At 43.2% G+C, this 20,743-nt stretch overlaps 1 protein-coding gene across 4 annotated transcripts in view; it reads left to right on the top strand.

Annotated features, from left to right (window-relative positions):
• The window catches only part of LOC125884908 (sodium- and chloride-dependent GABA transporter 2-like), a 40,806-nt gene that overhangs the window by 5,470 nt on the left and 14,593 nt on the right, over positions 1 to 20,743 (top strand). For 2 of the 4 annotated variants that reach the window (XM_049570183.1, XM_049570184.1), the window contains 5 exons: positions 14,222 to 14,466; positions 14,871 to 15,005; positions 20,112 to 20,252; positions 20,407 to 20,497; positions 20,587 to 20,719. In XM_049570183.1, coding sequence (XP_049426140.1) covers positions 14,253 to 14,466; positions 14,871 to 15,005; positions 20,112 to 20,252; positions 20,407 to 20,497; positions 20,587 to 20,719 — 714 coding nt within the window. In that variant the 5' untranslated portion in view covers positions 14,222 to 14,252. Of the gene's footprint in view, positions 1 to 13,063; positions 13,234 to 13,264; positions 14,138 to 14,221; positions 14,467 to 14,870; positions 15,006 to 20,111; positions 20,253 to 20,406; positions 20,498 to 20,586; positions 20,720 to 20,743 lie in introns of those variants that run through there. The other 2 variants (XM_049570182.1, XM_049570181.1) reach the window with 2 other exon arrangements.

Raw genomic sequence — 20,743 nt, 5'->3', positions numbered from 1 at the left:
TATCAGAGAATTTATTGTCACTGTGTCATCTCCCCAGTATGTGGTCACTTCATTGGAAACATCTGTGTGTCATAGATCATATCTACTGTAGCTTTCATCATTGTGCTTGTGATTCAGCATTCTGGCATGCAGTTGTGCCTATCATAGATAATCAGATGGATTATCTACATAATGATCATAGTTTTGTTACTGTTTTTGAAGTATCTAGGCAGACATAACACTCAATAGCATCAGACTGACAATCAGTTTCCTCCGTCAGCATGTTAAAAATCAAGAATCCACACCCAAGCATTTTTATTCTTGAGCTACTAAAACCAAAAAAGGCTGTAAAAAACTAAATCTAAGACAGCTTAAATGTAAGAGTAAAAGAAAACAAGAGTATAATACCAAATTGCTACTCTCTTGTTCTGTATCTACATGTATGAGCTGGAAAGTATTCTATTGGTACCTGATTCTTAAAACTAAATTACGTTGTAAATTGCAAGCAGGCTGTATTTTGAGGTGTTACCGAATATTTTCTTTCTGCATTTTCTGTATTATTTTAACTGTTTAAATATCGATTTTTGCAAATTTGATCTCCCCACATGATGGTCTAAGTGTTGTTTCAACGCCAGGAATACAGTCCTGGTAGAAAAATGCAAAATCCCTTTATTCCCTCCTCCAAGGAGGATTGTTCATCTGTTTGTCAGCAGGATTATGGGAAAAATTTCTAGCCTAATTTTAATGAATCTTGATGAAACATGTGTAACATGAGCAAATGGCGAACCCATTCAATTTTGGAGTGGATCCGAATCACGGGGCAGATACACAAATCGTTTTCTCACTTTTGTCAACATTGTGAGATAAGGCAGTTGGCCTTTGCAGAGGTCTGATTTGGCCTAAAACAGTCAAATTTAGGAATTTTGATTGTAATAAATGTCAGATTCAGGCTTTAAATCTCTACACTCAACCAGAGGAGTGGGCTCAAGTCACAAATTCGATGACTTAAGACTTAACTTGACGAAATCAAGAAAGACTTGCAACTCAGGTTGGACTTCAACATCAATGTCTCACAACTTCACTTGGACTGAAAAATATTTGATACCTGCCCCCACGTCCAAAGATCATTTAATTTCCCTTTGTTTTGAAGCGACTAACGTTAACGCTATTCATTTCCAGCAAGTCGATGCTTAATTCCCTAGATCCACTTTGTTTAATCAATCCGACAGTAGACAATGAATAACTTTAGTTGTTCTTTTATCTCAGACATCTTAGGATGTTACATACCTTGACATGTTTCGGCGGAAACTACCGCCTTCCTTAGAAGTGTCACTTGGTGGTGGTTGTGACACATCTTTATCAGCTGATCTGTCAATCAGCCGATATTAGGGAGGTGTGACACCACCTGCTTTAGAAACAATGAACAGGGACGAGGGGGCATACATGCTCTCCCAGACCTGGAGCAGCATGCTGGAGAGGCGGCGGACGGAACATGTCAAGGTATGAAACATCCTAACATGTCTGAGATAAAAGAACAACTAAAGTCATTATCAGAAACTAAAGGCATAATGAACACCATTGAACGAGTAGAAAATCAAGTTGCGAGAGAGAACCATGACAAACGAACATTTTGTTTCTGAGGGACGAGAAAAAAATGATACCAAAGATAATATCATTCGCATACAAAAACTACATGGTGCTCAACAAAAATGAAGACGCAACAGCTTCTAACAAACTTGTTTTAACAATAAATCTAAATTTTTAAGAGCACACTATGACTTGGTAAGGACTTGAAACTCAAGGACTTAGGACTTATCTTGGGTCTTGTCAGTCTTGACTCAAAGCGTGTCTGTCTTAAGTTGGTGCTACACCCTTGATTTTTATCATCCCTTACTTCAGCTGTTACTCATCCAAGTAGTTTTACAACACCAAAACAACATGGCAGTTATTTCCAAATGTTCCTGCCTGACCACTTTTCATGCACAATGTATCCATGTTTTCCTGTAAGCTGCTGGTCAGAGAGTCAAGGGGCCCACTTACTCAAATCCTCAGTGGAGCAGTGTGGCCCTCAGAGCCCCTTGACCGAGGTGCTTAACCTCAATTAAGTCTCCCGGCATCCAAGCGTATAAAACGGCCGGCTATGGAATGCAAAACCTTGCCAGTGAAAGCTGCCAAGTCAGCAAAGAGCACAGTAATGAAATAATCAAATCAGGTTATAATGGATGCGATGGCCTGTAATGATATAATTACCTGGCAGGTACCCTACAACGTTGTCATGTGCACAACAGTGGAGATATGTGGGGTACGAGTCACCGGAAATTAATCAGGTTTTTTGTGTTGTGGGTTTAAAATAGCAGCTTCCATCCAGTTCATTCATCAGCTAACCTTCAACGTCAGCTCCCGCAGAGTTCTCTTCGTGTCTTTAATTCTCCACTGGGACGAAAAACAGGAGTCTTTGTATTTGCTGTCAGTGTCAGCGGAAGGGGGGCTTATTATTTGATGTTTTGAGATAATCCAGCACTGCATTCCATCCTGGGGCAACCTCGGCCCAGAGTGTGAAGGTCTGGGAGCCTTGGCGACAATAGACGGTTTAAGCACTGTGCAGCTGACTTGATGGCTGGAGACTTGACCTCCACGCCCACTTTTGTCCTCCTTTTGCTAAATCATATATGTACCGCTTGATATAAGTTGAACTATATCAAGTGTTATACTGGTATCTTGTATAAATTGTCAAGTATTGCTTCGAAAGTGTTAAATTTAGTGACTACATCGGCATCGTTAACGTTATGTGGTTTACACAAAACGACCACTGCTCATGTTGTTGAAGGGTTGATGCTGGATCGAAGGAGAGCTGAGGCTGAGACTCCCATGATCGTTCAGCCCCTACCTTCAGGCTCAGTGAGCAACAGGAATCTGGGTTTGTTTAGCTTGCCTTGATTTCCCTGAGAGTGCGTTTCATCCCAGGCAAACGCTGGATGGGCAAGAGAGAGGCAGGGTGCACTCACTTTTCTGTAAAATGATCCGGACGAACAGGGTCTTAATTAGTTCATCTCATTAAGGCGCTGCATTGGAGGCTTAGTGAGAATCCGCATAAACAGAGGTAAGTTCAGCGTAAGGACAAGGTTAGTCGTTAAAATATGCTGGAATGTCGTTCTATTATTATCAAATACTTAACCAAATAATTTGTGTAACTATGTGTGATTATAACAACTTTGTACAGTGTTGCGTAGAGCCAAATGGAGGCTCATTCCAAAAACTCTATGACCTATTAATCCCAGGACGCAAGACCTTCAAATACAACTAGTATCAATTCATGCAGAAACATCTGTATTTTCAGGAAACGCCCGCTAGAATTCAAACTTATTTGGTACATGCTCCATTTGTCGGTTTCATAAACAGCAATTAAATCCAATTTGGTCTGGAGTGAAGATGCCACATAGGTACTCATACTGTGCTCACAGGCAGTTGGTGTCTTGATTATGAAGCAAATGAAAGCACCAAAATCTGAATCCATGAGTGGGTATTAAAGTGCGGAATCCAGCATCCACACAGGAGACGAACTATCATGTTTTTATAAATCACATTCATGGTGTGTTTTGTTTGTTTTAGTTTCAGAAGTTGGCTCATGCATGATATGACGCTCCATCCTGTCGGTTTCGGCCCTGTTTATATGGGAGATGGGTTGGACAATGTGTTATCTGAAATACTGAAGGAATAGCCTGTTTTGGAATATGCATATGTCCTTTCTTGCTGAGAGGTTGATGAAAAGGCTGATACCACTCTCTCAATGCAGGTAGAGCCTGTTAGCTTAGCATAAAGACTGGAACAGCTAGCCAAGCTCAATACCAATAGAAAAAAAAATCAGCACATTTCAACTCTATATCTTGTTATTTAGTGAGCTTTAGAGGTGTTGGTCAGATTTGTTTTAGCTTTGGAAAGAACCATGCTAGCTGTCTCCCACTGTTTACAGTCTCTATGCTAAGCTAAGCTAATTCAGCTAATCACACATTAATAGATTGTTTTTCTCAACTTGAAGAGAGTTTTACAAATATTAAAATTTATAGCAGAAAGAGTCATAACTAATTGTGTTACAATTCAAGATGTCCAGTTTTATAGACATCTCTTTTATAATGGTGGGAAAATGCTTTCTGGGCCGCAGGGGACTTTTGCACTGCAGTACCGTGAATGGCCACTGGGGAAAATTGGCTGCAAGGCTGAGGTTTAGGAACAAAAAACACTTGGTTATGGTTAGGAAAAGATCAGGTTTGGACCGAACATAGCCAGATTTGAAGTCAAGAAAAGAAGCAATGTTTCAGTATGTTATGCCCAGGGCGTAAAATTAACACCCGCCAAGCGCCAATGGCGGTTAAAAAATGAGTTTGGTGTGTAAAACAAAAACACACACCCGCCAGTGGCCGATGAATTGCATGTGGGTTTTTTATGTGCTTCGACCATTTCTCAAAAAAAAAAAAAAAAAAGCTCACCAGTTTTGTAGACTCGCCGAGGGATGGTTTGCCCAGGGCGTAAAACTAGCCAGGACCGCCTCTGGCTGTGTCAGACTATTTTGACCCTCATCGCTTATTGTACATGTGCCAGGAAAGCATGACGTCAGCTACCGGAACTTGTTTCCTGGGCATTCTATGGTAACTTCTGAGCAAGATGTTTCGACACATTTCTGCCGTAAAGCCACCGCCAGAAAAGAGGAAAAACGAAGATGAATATGTTGGATTTGGACAAGAAGAACAGACAGTTAAACGGAGTACAAATGTCGCATGGCATTTTTTGAAAAACGGAAACTAGACGAGATTGGCCAGCCGCGGTCATGGCTGACCTACGACCCGCACACCAACACGATGACCTGCAGCCTTTGCCGCAAGCACGCCAAAGAAACACAGAGGACAGGGTTGGATTTTCCTAAAGTTGGATTTTCATACTAAAAACGTATCTTTCGTCAAATAAGGCACAATTTTTTTATTTGGCTGGTGAAAAATATGTTTGGCTGGTAAATTTTTGGAGGTCACTAGCCAATGGCAGATGAGGTAAAATGTTAATTTTATGCCCTGTTCGTCCCATAGGGCCGCCTACGCCCCACCTTTAGGCGGCCCTATGGGACGAACGAAACACTTTTCATGACACTATCCCAGATGGGAAAACATGGAAAGGTCACTACAAAACACCCACAGTTGGTGCCTAAAAAGCTGATGGAAACATAGGAAGGCAACTAATATCCTACGTCACTGTAGAAACACTGATATGATACATATAAAACATGCAAATTAATGTATTCATGGTTTGTGGAAATATACTATGCCAACATTTTCATCTACCAACCGGGCAGGTATTAAAGCTAACTGACTAGAGTAGCACTGAAATCACTTATTGGACCTTCTGAGCAGCAGAGAGAGCAGTACCTCTGAAAAAATGGCCTTTTGTCACAGCTCAGACCAAAAATAAATATTCAGAGAAACTTTGACCTCTCTTTGTCAAGTATTTAACCAATGGTGCAAAGTGACCAACCTTGCTGAGCAAACCTTTTGTCCACAAAATAGTACTCATATGTTACATGTAGTGTTTAACAATGTGATTGTAAAGATTGAGATATCTGCAGGATACCATCAGGGAAAGAAGACCAAAAAAGGCAAAAAACAGCAGTTTATTTGGATAAATGACCTTAAATTTCCAACGAAGCTCCACAAATCTATGAAAGCAGCACGCATCCCGGGACTGCCCACTGTGGTTTAAAGACTCGTGTAGGGAATTGCCCCTCAAAACATTCCCATAAAATCTCCAGGAAAGATTATCAGCACCAAATATCTGGCCTACCACAGGCCTCAGGGGAGCCCTGTACAGTGTAGACATAAGGCCAGAGGTTACATTTAAAAGACTCCTCTTTTACAAGGTATGCTTTTCACATAGGTTGAAGAGGAAGGGGGTTAAGCCACAGGAATGTTTACCTATTTAGGACATGGGAAATTGAGTATGGGAAGGAGGTAAGGACTTAGACCTTCTTGTTAAAAGGGTTCAAACGAGGCAAGAAGACCAATTTGAGGACTAATGTGAAGGTTACAGATTATTGTGTCTGGTCTGAGTGTGTGAGAAATACACAGTTCTAAAAGTCCTCTAAATATTGAATTGCATTCCCCTTTCTGGTCTGATAGTTGGCAGACTGTAACCAAATAGATGGCCTCGTGTTGTCAAACATTCACACTGTTGAGATGCTTTTGAGCAAGTCAGCTGCAGGGTAGCTGCGCTGTACTGAATCTGACCTCTGACCTCCCTCAAGGGGGTAAATGAGAATCTGTCAAGTAACACATGATCATTATGTCAGTCAGTGCAAGTCATTAAACCCTTTGTTGAGCTGTCAAACATTATCTGCATCACCATGCCTTTAATTTAATAATTTAATTCTTCCTCTTATCTCAACATATTAGAAAATACTAACAGTCACTTGTAGCAGTCCTTCGATGCTGTCTTTGAGTTCTTGCCATCATTTGTGCCACATAACAATAGCTTTGTTACATAAAGGCCTTTCATTAAAAATTATATCAGGTCCCTCCGTCTCATTCTCATGAATGCAATAGCTCAAGAACGCCTTGAGGGAATTTATTCAAATTTGGCACAAACGTCCACTTGGACTCAACAATAAGATTTTGGTGATCAAAGGTCACTGTGACCTCAAAAAACATGTTTTTGGCTATAACTTAAGAATCAGTATGCCCATTATGACAAAATTTCACACAATTAGGATAAAATGACAATACAATGACATTTCATATCCAAAAGGTCAAAGGTCAGCTTCACTGTGACACCATAATATTCTGCAAAAAAACTTCTCTGGCCATTTTTCAATGTCATACCTCAGGAACAGAAGGGGAGACTTTTGATCAGATACTGAATTTGTGACTCTAATCTTGAGTGTCCAGGTTCAAACTGTGCTGATAGTATAGATCTTCTGTGCTGCTGGGTTGTCATGGCTACATATGAGTCTGGACAGACATGGATGTGAACTGTAACTGCAACTTGAATGGTTCGCGGAGGCATACAAAGGTGTTGGGGTAAATGTAGTTTGGTTCCAAGCGAGCTTAGCCTCCACTAGAAGGTGGACTTAAACGGACTTAAAACACTGCAGACTGCTGATTGGTCAGAAAGAATAAGCACCAGAATCATAACTTGTGTAACACGGGACATCCTGCACAAAGCCGCCATTTTTAAATAGCCAAGTTACCATACATAGCAACCACAATTTTTTTATTCACTCAGTTACAAAGTACAGACTGTTCTCTGTTTGGCTGCAGATGAAAGGATTTGGTGAGTGTCGTGTTGAGGGTGATGTCACAGCAGTTTCATACTTCGTCGCCATGGTGATTGGCTGAGAATCCTGCCTACACTGAGGGGGTACTGTCCCCAGTGGGAAACAAAATAGAGAAAAGAACCAAAAGTGAATCAAGTCGAGCCAAACCATGCAGTGAAAATGAGGCAGTCGACATGGAGCTTGCACCCTGATTGGCTGAATGAATGATCAGGCAGGTATTAGGTATCCTTTTTGTGGTCCCTACATCAAGAGACATCACTGTTGAACGCCGTAGTGAGCCTGTGACTTCCTGCTTGTCGCGTGATCTCTTTAGGCACTTCAAAAATGTGCAGACACTGGCCAAAAGAGGTGATGTAATATAAGGACCGCAAGACCTACAATTACTTTAGCATGACACAAAACTCTGCACAAGGCTTTTTTTTTTTCTTACCAACTCAGTGTTTTGCATTGACAGGATTTACACAGTATGAACATTCAGTTTGTGTTCATAGGAAGAGCTAAAACCATAAGCAAAGCGGAATATTTGCAAAATTCTTTAACATGCAGCAATGTTGCTTCCTGTTGAAAGTTTTGAAAACCTTGCAGTTATATAATAGGATAGCTGCAGGCTGGAAGAGCTTCACAATGTGTGTCACTGTATCACAGTGGCCTACTGCCCTATACCCTGGCTGCCAGACACCAATAAAAGCAGCCATAAAGCATGCAGAAATTGTGTACGGCTACGCCTGGTCTGAGTTACAGGCCATGGCACCACATTTACAGGGGCTACAGGTTCGTCAGGACAGAACAATGGCGACTGTATTGAAGGGCCCTCAATGCTGGGAGTTTATGTAGCCCCTGGGAAGCAAAGCAGAGTCTGCATTTGGAGAGAGGATATGCAGGAGTGCACATGTGTAGTTGAGGAATTTGTGCATTGTATATGATTGCAAGACTTTTTACCACTTCCTGACTCTTGACCCTTGACTTTAGGATTTTTTGGGGTGGAGGATTTCTCTACTAATGAGAGACTGAAGTCAAATGTGACATAAATCCTTATAGGAACTTAATGGCAGACGTAAGTACATAGAAATAGTGTAAATTTAACAAGACAGTAAATCTTGTCTTTAGCTCAATGGATGTCAGTGTTACAAGGTTTCATTGTGAGTTTATGACTTTTCACAGTCAGAAATTACAGTACTTTCAATGCAGGTTTAATTATTCTAATAAAGAAAACTAAACATATTTGCAACCTTTTTAATTATTACGCAAACATGGTTCAAGAGAGTTCATTAACAATGGAAGATTTATCAGTTGGTTTCGAAGGTAAAGCTTTGTGGTGTAGTTGGCTACATCCAGTGGTACAAATTGTTTTTGGAAAGTATTATGGATCATTCGTGGTCATTCTGAAACTGAGCACTTCTCCAGTTATGGATGTAGATGTGCACCCTGGGCTGTAGGCAATAGTTGTGAGATGTGACTATTTGCACTGCTGCTTCGTTTGGTATGTACCTATAGGTGTACGTGTGTGGTTGTGGATGTGTTGGGAGACAGTTTATGTGTCGAGGAATTTGTGGGATCATGGCTAATTTAACGTATTAACCTTTATTAGCATAACCAAAGATGGAGAGTCAAAAACCAACTGTAAACAGGACAGGATGTCCTGAAGTATTGCTCAGACACCAGAATTGTGCTCTGGGGTAAACTTTTGGAACGCAGCAGAGACGCACGGCATGTCATGTGATGAGGAACAACCAATCACAGCCAACGGATATCTTCCCCTTCTTCCGTAAGTATCAGTCTGTGGAGAAGAATATGGAGAAGAAGACGATCATTTTAGTGCAAGCCTGCCAGAGCTTTGCATTTGCCCCAAGGACGATAGGTCTGCACACAAACAGCGCCTGGAAGAAGATCAGTTCTGCAGTCAGGATTTTTGGCAAGTAGGCTATGATACAGTGCTGGGTATAGTTGCTGAGCAACCCCAGATGCAACCTGTATAACAAGCACCCGCTGTACCAGGTGAGATAACTTGCAGAGATGTTTTGTGGTCTTCAATAGAGGTCGGAGGCACTTGTAGGTAAAGTAATATGTCATCTACATAAAGTCTAATCTCGCATTGGAGCTACAGTGGTTGCGTTTTTATTTCTGATGAATGCAGGGCTGCACGGTTGTGTATTTGTTAGAACTGTCACCTCACAGCGAGAGGGCTCTGAGTGCAAACCCACCAGCTAGTCACGGCCCTTCTGGGTTGGGTTTGCAGGTTCTCCCAATGTGGGTTTTCTCCAGCTTCCTCCCACAGTCCAACGACATGCAGGATTGCCTGAAGGTGTCAGTGTGAGTGTGAATGGCTGTCTGTCTGATAATCTGAATAAAGATGAAGTGAAAGTAGACGTATATCTACAACACATATATCCAGTTAAGAAACAGCTCCCTGAAATCATTTGATGCTTTTATAAAGATGCCTGTGTGCATGTATCTACAGGTCAGAGTACAGTTATCTCTACTTTTGCATGTGATTTATACAGCTAGTAATATAACCTGTTATATCTGGCTATAGCTGGTGCTTGGACTTCTTTTTTTTTTTTTTTTTTTTTTTTTTACTGTGGCTATAAATGCAGCGATGGCCTATAGGGATGGAGAGTTAGAGATATGAAATCTAATTAAACAATTTACTGACCTCCTGTACTGTGGTGAAATATGTGGATCAGCTGCTGTGTGATAAGTGTTGGTATGGGGAGCTTTCAGGTGGTTTTCATCTGTCATGACACAATATGTGCTCAGTGAAATATACATAAAAGACCCCAAAAAACACAGAATGCTAATTCAGTAGATACAAAATTTAAATCAATAATTCACGTAGAAGCAGGAAAAATCTGTTTTTGAAACAGCTTTTTAACAAAAGGCAATAGACACACCTGATATTGATGCACTTGTGCAGGCTAAGAGGTGCCAAGTTTTAGGAGCGAGTTAAACAGTGACTAGCCTACTGCTGCTCCAAAGGCTTTTACACTCTGACCCGTATACAGCTCTCTGAAATAACAATCAGTACTTACTGCGGTCATATTTAATAATCTTAATGACAAAAACTCTGTCTGTGTGTGTCTGTTCCACATTTTTCTCCTCACTGACTTGGTCAATCCATGTGAAATTTGGCACAGTGGTAGAGGGTCATGGGAGGATGTGAATGAAGCAATATTACATCAATTGGCCAAAGGGGGGCGCTATAGCAACCGATTGAAATTGCAAACTTTGAATGGGCATATCTCATGCCCCGTATGTCGTAGAGACATGAAACTTTGCACAGAGATGCCTCTCCTCATGAGGAACACATTTGCCTCAAGAACCCATAACTTCTGCTTATATAGATTTTCCACCATTTTGAATATTTTGATACACTTATATACACTTAAACTCGATCTCTTCCTAGGAAGTTTGAGCGATCTGCATGAAACTGGGTGAACATAATCTAGGGAGCAATATCTAAAGTTCCCTCTTGGCAAAAGTTGGAAAACTTACTAAAACTGAGCTTCTATAAGGCAATGAATATTGCGGAGGGCATGGCTCATCACATAAAGGTGTATAACATCTCAAGGGTTTCACCCATCACCACGCAACTTTGTAGGCATATGACCACACATAATCTGAGGGGCCCCCTCCATTATTGACCCCATCAAACAAAATGGGGGCGCTAGAGAGCTCATTTCTTATCTAGGCCTAACCGCCATATGGATTTTTACGAAACTTGGTAGATATGTAGAACAGGACGCCTCTTTTTTTGGCTATATTTGACAGGACAGTGAAACATGACAGGAAGGATGGGAGAGAGAGAGAGAGCAAGGAAGATATGCAGCAAAGAACGAAGGCCGGATTCCAACCCCCACCGCTGCAACAAGGGCTAGCCGCACCTTTCCCATATGAACTACCAGTGCGTCCCACTTTAAGTCAATACAACATATGAACACTTTAACTATCTGCCTTTCAACGTGCTACCTCAACTACTAATGTACAGTTTTAACCCACTAACTATGCCACTATTGGCAATGGTACTACTGTACTTTCAATAAAGCAATCGTACTATCAACTTCACAAACACTCTGTCTGAATACATTGCTCCTCTTAATGGGTTCAGTTGACTATTTAATCTGCAATTTCCTATGACCTGTATCCCAAACACACACCATGTGAAACTGTACGTGGGCAACTGTGCACTCAATGGGTATGGACTAGTAAATAAAGAATTGCTGAAAATTAGCTCATGAAAATCAGGTTAAATTTAACCGATTTCTGTGACTCTCAGTACTCTAACTGGAGTACTGGAGCTGATGGACTGACCAAGTCAAAGTCCGGATGTAAATCCCATTGAACAAGTTTTGGATTTGGTAGATTCAAAGACTGATGAAAGTTTCACCTAAAGCAAGTCTGTGGGGACAGCTAGGAACTATTTGGAACTCAGTAACAAAAGAGACAGTAGCCCCTTTTACACTGCCAGATTTCTGGCGAATGTTGGGCCGTTTTGCCGGCAAGCTGTGAGCGTTTAGACACACAGAGCTGGATCCAAGGTGCCCAATTTTCCGCTTTATAGGGTAGTCATATTGGCGGAACCCTTTTAGTTTAAACAGACCGAGGTGGGCTTCCACAACGGGAGGGGCTGTTGAAGACTTGTGGGAGGAGCTGTTGATGACGCCGCATGTGCGACCCACTGGCTAGCTGGATGGAGGAAGTAAATGGCCATCGCTAATAACGACATAGCCAATAGCTGTAGGTTATACAAGCCCCTTTTACACTGCCAAATTTTTCGCGAATGTTGCGAGCGTTTAGACACACAGAGCCGGATTGGTGAGTTGAACCGAGGTGCCCGATTTTCCACCTCGTAGGGTAGACATATTGGCGGAACCCTTTTGGTTTAAACAGACCGAGGCAACGGGAGGAGCTGTTGATGACGCCGCATGTGTGACCCACTGGCGGTGGATAAACCGGAAACAGCTGATAGCAGGAATTAGCGAGCAGCTAGTAGCGAGAGGGAAACACAAACCTGACAGACACTGTAAAGATGAGCAACTGGGGAGACAAGGAATTGCGTGCCCTCCTTGTCCTCGCAAACGAAGAGGCCATTAACCGTCAGATGACGGGGACGGTGAAGAATGGGCCGACTTACGAGAGAATTGCCGAAGGACTGACCAGCCGCGGCTTCCCTCCCACGTCACTGTTTATGTCACACGCTGAGCTACATGTTTTGTTACTTGCTCACGCCCCCCATTGCCCCGAAAAAGGCACATTCTGTATTAACAAAAGTAGGTAGGCGGCATTTTGCTGCACTCCCTGATTTTGTTTTTATACTGCCAATGCTGAAAGAAGACTGATTGGGCTTTCCTGCAAATTTGCACAACTCCTGTTTAAAAAGGGCTTGTGGAAAAGTACATAAAAACAATGCCAGCAAGAAAGCAAGCTGTTATCACGGCCAAGGGAGGCCATAGGAAATATAAATTTTTGGGTTATTATGTGTGAAAAAGGACTATTTATTTTTCAGGTTGTTATTTATGGTTTATATTATTACTGGTATGCCACTTCTAGACTCTTCCAGCCTGCACTTTTACTAACATATATATTAGTAGCCATGCAATTTAATATATAATATATATATATAATACAGTATTTGTATTGTATTCTGTTGTAGTTCATAGCTGCTATACTATTAGATTATTACACTTGCACTTGTGTAACACCGACACAACTGTTTTGCAAGCGTCACAGCTTTTATAACTTGTTTTTTTTTTTTTTCATGCTTCATTTCATAACTTGTGTATTGCTGGTGAGCATGCACGCGCCAGGCTCGAGCCGTGGTCCCCTCTATACATTTGGATTGAGTCGCTGCGCCACACAGAGCAGAGCTGCCCGTCCGGGACAAACCATTTGCCCACCCCGACACGGGGGTGGTCGCGGTGTAGAGAACTGCAGGAAGCACAGAGGTAGGCAACGGAATGTCGAATTCTCTGCGATTTGTCCTTTGAAAAGACACAAGCGAAGGTTATTGTTCGGCGTCGGAGTTTTTACGTTAGCTGTCGGTTATCTTCAGACTTCACGCCTCTGGTGTTCATTTCCGCACAGATAGCGCAACTGTCGCGTGAAACCGTTACATGTGTATCCTCCAGTGGAGAGAGCGGAGCCTTTGTATTAGCACGTGTGTTGCTACAATACCTTTTACTATGTTTCAGTGGTGTGTCAGTGAAATGTGGCGTGTGAAGAGGCGGCTTTTGGTCGCGTGTCGACATTATGTAATCACACGGCACCGCAGGGGACAGTGTAGAGGGAGAGGGAGACTGAGGTCATGTCACGTTCACATGTATGTAACGGAAGTTCCCCAAAAATGAAACAGCAGCTCCTGCTACAGCTGTGTGGATAGCAAACCAACACCTGCTTCTGTGATTCAAAGATAAGAAAGGACACACACATCTAAATACACCAAACAGTCCCCAATGATGGCACAGAAAGTGACAATATTAAAAGTTTAAAAGTGGACACAGAGTTAGACAGCAACACACAAAGCTCCCTATTAAAACATAACTCTTTAAAACACTTTAAACTGGGTGTTGCAAATGTTAATATTCATCAGGTTTAGGTCAGACTGTCCAAATGGCGGCTATGAAAAAAGTCCATTGTATTCTTATGACATAGTTTTGTGAGAGAACGAGTCCACGGCCAGATGCAGAAGCCGAAATCGACAGCTGTAGTCCTTGACTGTCCTGCAGAGTGCAGATAAAGGACACACACCCACACGAGTCTGTCCTTGAGACACACATCGCAGATAAGTGAAGCAGCAAAACCAACTGTCCGAAATTACACCCAAAGTTATACAGTCCCGGCTGCGGCGATGTGAGTGAGCCTCGCTCGCTGCTTCTTTTTTGAACAACCTTTTATATTGGCTCCCTTAATTTGTCGTGTGTGTTCCTTCCACAGGGGTGTGTGTGTGTCTCTGCCAGAACCAGTGATGGCCGACCAGCTGCCTCCACAGCAAGGCGACCCGCTGCTGACTAAGTTCCACCAAGGGAGCCTCCCCAACGGGAAAGACACCACCAAAGACGGCCTGCACGCCAGGGGACAGTGGGCGAGCAAGGCTGAGTTCCTCCTGGCCGTGGCGGGGCAGATCATCGGCCTGGGCAACGTGTGGCGGTTCCCGTACCTCTGCTACAAGAATGGAGGAGGTAATGAAGTGTGTGTGATAGAGGAGAGGAGAGAAAGTTTCAGCTTTTAAGTGTGGAAGACTATCATTCTGTAAATCCTGTCTTTGTCTCTCCTTCATTCCCCCTCTCATGGCTCTCTGTTTCTTTCTTCCATCTTAGTCTCAGTCTTTAAAACTAGTCATTTTCTAGGTTTCTGTTAGAGTTGGGGATTTATTTATTTTGGATTTTTACACCTATGATATGATAGAAAACAGATTTTTACTATTTTGTAGGTTAGATTGGAGACGGGGGTTTTAATTTAGAGTTAATGTTAAAATTAGCTTGTTGTGGGGTTTAAATCTTAATTAAAACTAGATAGTGGATTGAATGTAACCAGTGAAAGTCCTCACAAGGATAGCACCTCCTGTGTGTGTGCGTGTATCCAGGTGTGTTCTTTGTACCCTACCTGTTGTTCCTGGTGCTGTGCGGCATCCCCCTGTTCCTCCTGGAGACCTCCTTGGGGCAGTACACCAGCCTGGGAGGCGTCAGCGCCTGGAGGACCATCTGCCCATTATTCGGAGGTAGGCTTATCAACAACAGTAGACTATCTGAAGCTGCAGCATTGCATGTGGTTATGTGCACCCAGGTTCGGCGTAGGGCTGCAATAGTTGGCTGTGTCCTCACTCCTCACAGCAGGGATTGATGCATGCTTGTGGGGACCTTTAACGTTTACTTAACCTCGGAGATGGCGCTTTGCATTTTAACAGCGTGGAAACACTTTTCACCAGCGACACAATACCTGTATGGCCGGCGCAACTGGCAACTCAGACAACGCAGCTACCGGGACTGCTGACGCCAACTCATATCAATATTTTTAGGAGTTTTATGGCGCTATTTCAGCAGAAAAAAATCCCACATTTTGATGTAAATATGCCCACAAGGTGTGAAAAAATAAGTCAGAAGGAAGAACGGTTTTGAAACAAGACTCTGGTGAGGCTGGTGTCAAATTTTCAAACCGGTTTGATATCAAAACAAACCCCACACTGGCTGCTTCCAGTGAAACATATATTTATTTAGATAGGAGTTGTGCAAATTTGCAGGAAATCTTTCAGTATAAAAACAAAATCGGGGAGTGCAGCAAAATGCCGCCTACCTACTTTTGATTATACAGAATGCGCCTTTTTCGGGGCGTCATCTGACGGTTAATGGCCTCTTCGTTTGCGAGGACAAGGAGGGCGCGCAATTCCTTGTCTCCCCAGTTGCTCATCTTTACAGTGTCTGTCAGGTTTGTGTTTCCCTCTTGCTACTAGCTGCTCGCTAATTCCTGCTATCAGCTGTTTCCTGTTTATCCACCGCCAGTGGGTCACACATGCGGCGTCATCAACAGCTCCTCCTGTTGCCTTGGTCTGTTTAAACCAAAAAGGGTTCCGCCAATATGTCTACCCTACGAGGTGGAAAATCGGGCACCTCAGTCCAACTCACCAATCCGGCTGTGTGTGTCTAAACGCTCGCAACATTCGCGAAAAATCTGGCAGTGTAAAAGGGGCTTATATAACCTACAGCTATTGGCTATGTTGTTATTAGCGATGGCCATTTACTTCCTCCATCCAGCTAGGTAGTGAGACCAGGAGGTATCACATCGATAATTCCTAATTTCAACTTCACAAATTTCTCGTCTGTTGTAGCACTTTCAAAGCGAGCTGTAGGAACAAATAGAAGCATGGCCTCCACGTCGCTCATGGCCAGTTAGCAGACTTGGCTTCCAATTTAAATGTTGCTGTCCTGCCACAGTTTTTTTCTTGTCTTGTCTCATCACCCCAAAAAACACACTTGAACTTTCCAGTAAACAAACACATGATCTCCTTCGTGTTGCCAGGGTGTGGCTTGGCAGTAAATTGAGCTCGGCCTGTCAGACATCAGCGGCTGTATTGTATTTGTGTATAAAGGATCTTTGCATGAGTTAGATTTACAGCGCTGATGCTGCCACCGCAAGTTGCTGTAGGCTTCTTTATTTGCCAGAGCTCAATGAGAAATGCCGGTTCAGCCGGTTGGCCTCCAGTCAAACCGGTTTAAGGTTGTACGCCCGACTGGCAAAACTGGAACTGAAGTATGAACAACACATCAAGAATCCGGCCAGTGTTAGGAAATATCTGTGAGGAAATTATGATCTCAAGATTTTAATTTAGGGGTCTGAGTCATGATATTATTGATAGTCGTGTGGCTCCTACGACCCCGGAGCTAATGGTCGAGTGATTCATTAGCTGCACGCTTCATCTGTTAGACTGTATTGGGTAGATGCAGCCTCGCCAACAATTTCTCTCTCTTCCACTCTCTTCCCTTGTCTCGTTTCCTCAATCTTTGGCGCAAGCGTTCAAAGCATTCCTTTGTCCACACCAATTCAAAACCCAGTGTTAACAATCTGACAGCAATCAGAAGTTGTAGCACGCCCTGCCAGCTGCAGGCACATGCACTTCATACACAGTCTCTGCTTGTGTGTCAAAACAATCCAAGAATGCAGAAGGCAACACGCTCACTGCCCGCCAACGAAAACACACTTGAGGTTGCATGTCTTGTTTTTATGGTATGTCTTCCTAACAAAGTTAAGCGTTAACTTCACACACACACACACCGGTGAATCAGAACGTGCCTGCTCCATGTGGTCTTTGTAAGAGAAATAAATCATTTAAACCCTTTAAATAGAAGCCAGTTTGGAGAATTACATTTGTATGGTAGAGGTGCATTAAAGTTTTAAGGCGTACAGTGTGGAAGTCGACCTGCACGCTGTTTACAGTTTTCAGTAGATATCAAGATGGACCGCCCGTACACTGAGGGCACCATAGAGGACTTTGACCTATCAATCTCCCATCTGTGTTTATTCATAGGAGCAGCAGAGTGACTAATTGCTGGTAAATGATATGAATGCAAACAGTGAGTCAGCATCCACGCTGCCCTGTTTTCTTTTTAAAAAGGCAGCTATTTTAGGGTATAAGGGGTCAGACATGGCCGAACCCTGGGCAAAAAATGCAGTATGCAACTTAAAAACAAAAGCAATGGAGTTCAAAAAAAACAAGCTCGCTGCAGAGTCCATTTAGTGGCTGTGCTGTTGCTTTCAGTCATATCTCTTCTACCCAGTTTATGCAATCCCAAGACCTATTAGCGACCCCAGTATGCAGAAATATTTAAACACAGTGGGTTAAAAAAACACACACATGCAAGAAAACTACATGGTTCTTGGTCAACACTACATGACACTAGCATAAAGTCGGCATGTCTTTACAGCAGAGACTCGTGGGCACCCATAGTGCCCATTTTATTCAGGTATCTTAAGGTGAGAGGTCAAGGGACACCTATGAAAATGGCCGCCAGTTTTGCCAAAATTTTGCCTAATTTTAGAGCGTTATTTGACCCCCTTCTCAACAAGCTAGCATGGCATGGCCGGTACCAATGGACGCCTTAGGCCTTCTAGTTTTGTATCTAGTTTAAAACTATATTATCAGCTGAGGATGCTGATGTCATCATTAGGGTGGGCTCCACGATACTTGAGTCACGATACAATGTCATTGTGATATTCAACGTGTTGCAATATATTGCGATTTATTACCTGTTTTCAATTGTAAATAATGTCCCGTATTTGAGTAGGCTACCCGAAGTTTAATTTGTATTATTAATCATTTATACAATACAAAATTCGATACTTGGCACTGTGTGATGATACGATATTGCCACCCAGAAATATTGCGATGCTATGCTGTATTGTTTCCCCCACCCCCCACCCCTAGTTGTCATGGAGTTTTAGGACGCATTCACACTAGCACTGTTTGGTCCAATTTAAACAAACCTTGCTCCGCTTCCACGGATAGTTTGGTTCGTTTGGAGTGGTGTGAACGCTCATTCGGACCAAAACAAGTGAAACCTGGTCCGCTTGAAAACTGGGGGTCTCGGTTCACTTGCAAGTGAACCCTGGTGAGGTTTGCTTACAGTGGGAAATGCAAACAGACTATCCAGCGAACCAAAGAGAGGTAGTAAACCAACCGTTCGGTCCTGGCCAATCAATGAGCCGGGTTTTCTTCTTCCTCATGCTTTTTTCTTCGTGGTCAGTGGTCGTTTTGGGCAATACCGCCCCCAAACGAGCAGCTGTTGTAACTGCGTGACGTTGTCCAGGCGGTTTGGTCCGCTTTAAAAAGTGCAGTGTGAAAGTGAACCGAACTAGCCTGGAAATCCAGACCCAAATCTAGAAAGATTTAGGGTCTAGCTATGAGTAATGAAAATGTCCCAACTCCAAGCATGCATTTGTAAATATCACTGCACACAATTACACTACGACCAATCAGAACAATACACGAGGTGACGCTTAGCTACCAGTGGAGCTAACTGGTAGATTAGACTCTTGCCGTATCCGGTCGGCAAAACAGCAAAAACGTCCTTCTTACAAAGGAAAGACTTGAGCGCCGTCTTCTGTTCCTCTTTTAGAGAAAAAGTCAAGTCTAACTCGTTCATTGTAGCGGCCAAAGCCGTTTCAAACAACTGGTGTTCATCCGTAGCCATCTTGCAATGTTTACTGACTGATTCCGGACTTCGCTGTCGTCATCTCTTTAGCTCGCCTCTGGCCCGCCTATATCAGATACACCGATGTGATTGGTGCAGCTCGGCTCCAACGGCATGGGTAATGAGCATCATTACTGATTGCCAGAGTGACTCGCTGAGCAAATTCAAATTGTGCTCTTGCGAGAACTCTGGATTTCCAGGGTAGAACCAAACCAACTGAACCAATTCCCCCGGACAGTGTGAATGCGCCTTAAGAGATCAAGAACAGTGTTTGCTTAATTACGCTTCAGCAGGGTAGCTACTTCACCCCCCATGTGGTGAGATTTAAAGCCACGCTTCAAGGGACAATGTGAAATGGAAAGTCGTTCACGAGGCTCAGCGAGGTTATTGGAGACAAAATGTCCCAGTTAAACCCATTGTTGTCAGGTTCAAAGCTCTTGTAAAGCATTCTCACGGACAGGTGCGGCTAAAGCCAGTAGCATGCTAGCTGGACCACCTGGGAAACACATTAAAAACATATTATATGTGTGCTCCATATTGTTATACCCTGCTCAGTGACAAATATGTGCTGCTTTGCCCCTCGGTCCATATGGCATACAGATGCACACACACGTTTGCTCATGCACGCAGGGTTGCCAGTATTCTGTTGACAGCTTGCCGTGTGAAGGCCATGTGTTGAGCACAAACTCTTCTGCAGCGCCACTTCCTTGGGCGCATGTGTTTGTAGACATACAAAGAAATGCTTCTGTGAGAATTCCTCACTGGTTTGCACATTTGATTTGCCATCATCAGATCGAGGCCTGAATTTCATTACAGACACCACAAACAGCCTTTTGTCTCGGCAGACGGCCCACACTTTCTAACCCACCCAAGGCCTCACAAGACCATCATTCACTCCTAATGTAGATACACTAGATGTGGGCCGCAAGTCAAGTGCGTCAATAAATGGATGCTCTCATCTGAAACTCAAGTGACTTGGATGTAACAATAGAATATCTGTGCACGAATGCTTTGAAGCTCATTTATTTGTGTGACTGTGACTGATCGGTGTGTAATCCTGCCGTACATCAGCTGATGATAGGATCAGCTTGTGTAAATCATCACACCTCATGTTTGTCTGTCTGCGTTTTGTGTCTGTGCAGGTCTGGGCTACGCCAGCCAGGTAATGATCCTGCACGGCTGCGTGTACTACATTGTCATCCTGGCGTGGGCGCTCTTCTACCTGTCCTACAGCTTTGAGGCGGAGCTGCCGTGGTCTCACTGTAACAACACGTGGAACACTGGTAGGTGAAGACAGGAAATCAGAAGCTATTGCAATTTGAGGCTACTGTGTTCACCCTTAAGTAAGGCTTTAGTGCTATTACAATTACGTTAAATAAAGTGCTGCTATAATGAAATAAATTTGCTATATCGATGTCTGTGTGCGTTCTCCTGCAGCGGCGTGTTTCCTGTTTGACCGCCACAACCAAACAGCCAATGAGACCAGCCTGCCCGAGAACGCCACCTCCCCTGTCATGGAGTTCTGGGAGTGAGTGTAGCCTCCTTGGTTTCTCACTTGTTTTGTGGTATTGATCATGGATTGACAGCAGTGTGTGTATGTGTGTGTGTGTGTTGTAGGCGGGAGGTGCTCCGTCTCTCCAGCACTTTAGACGAGCTGGGTCCAATCAGCTGGAAGCTAGCTCTGTGTCTCGCCATCATCTGGCTCGTCTGTTACTTCTGTGTGTGGAAGGGAGTCAAGTCGACCGGGAAGGTGAGCGGAAAACACAACTTCATA

The sequence above is a fragment of the Epinephelus fuscoguttatus genome, linkage group LG24, assembly GCF_011397635.1.
Source record: "Epinephelus fuscoguttatus linkage group LG24, E.fuscoguttatus.final_Chr_v1".
In the NCBI taxonomy this organism is placed as follows: domain Eukaryota; kingdom Metazoa; phylum Chordata; class Actinopteri; order Perciformes; family Serranidae; genus Epinephelus; species Epinephelus fuscoguttatus.
The sequence above is the reverse complement of the archived record's forward strand: the minus strand, read 5'-3'. Positions and strand labels throughout refer to the sequence as shown.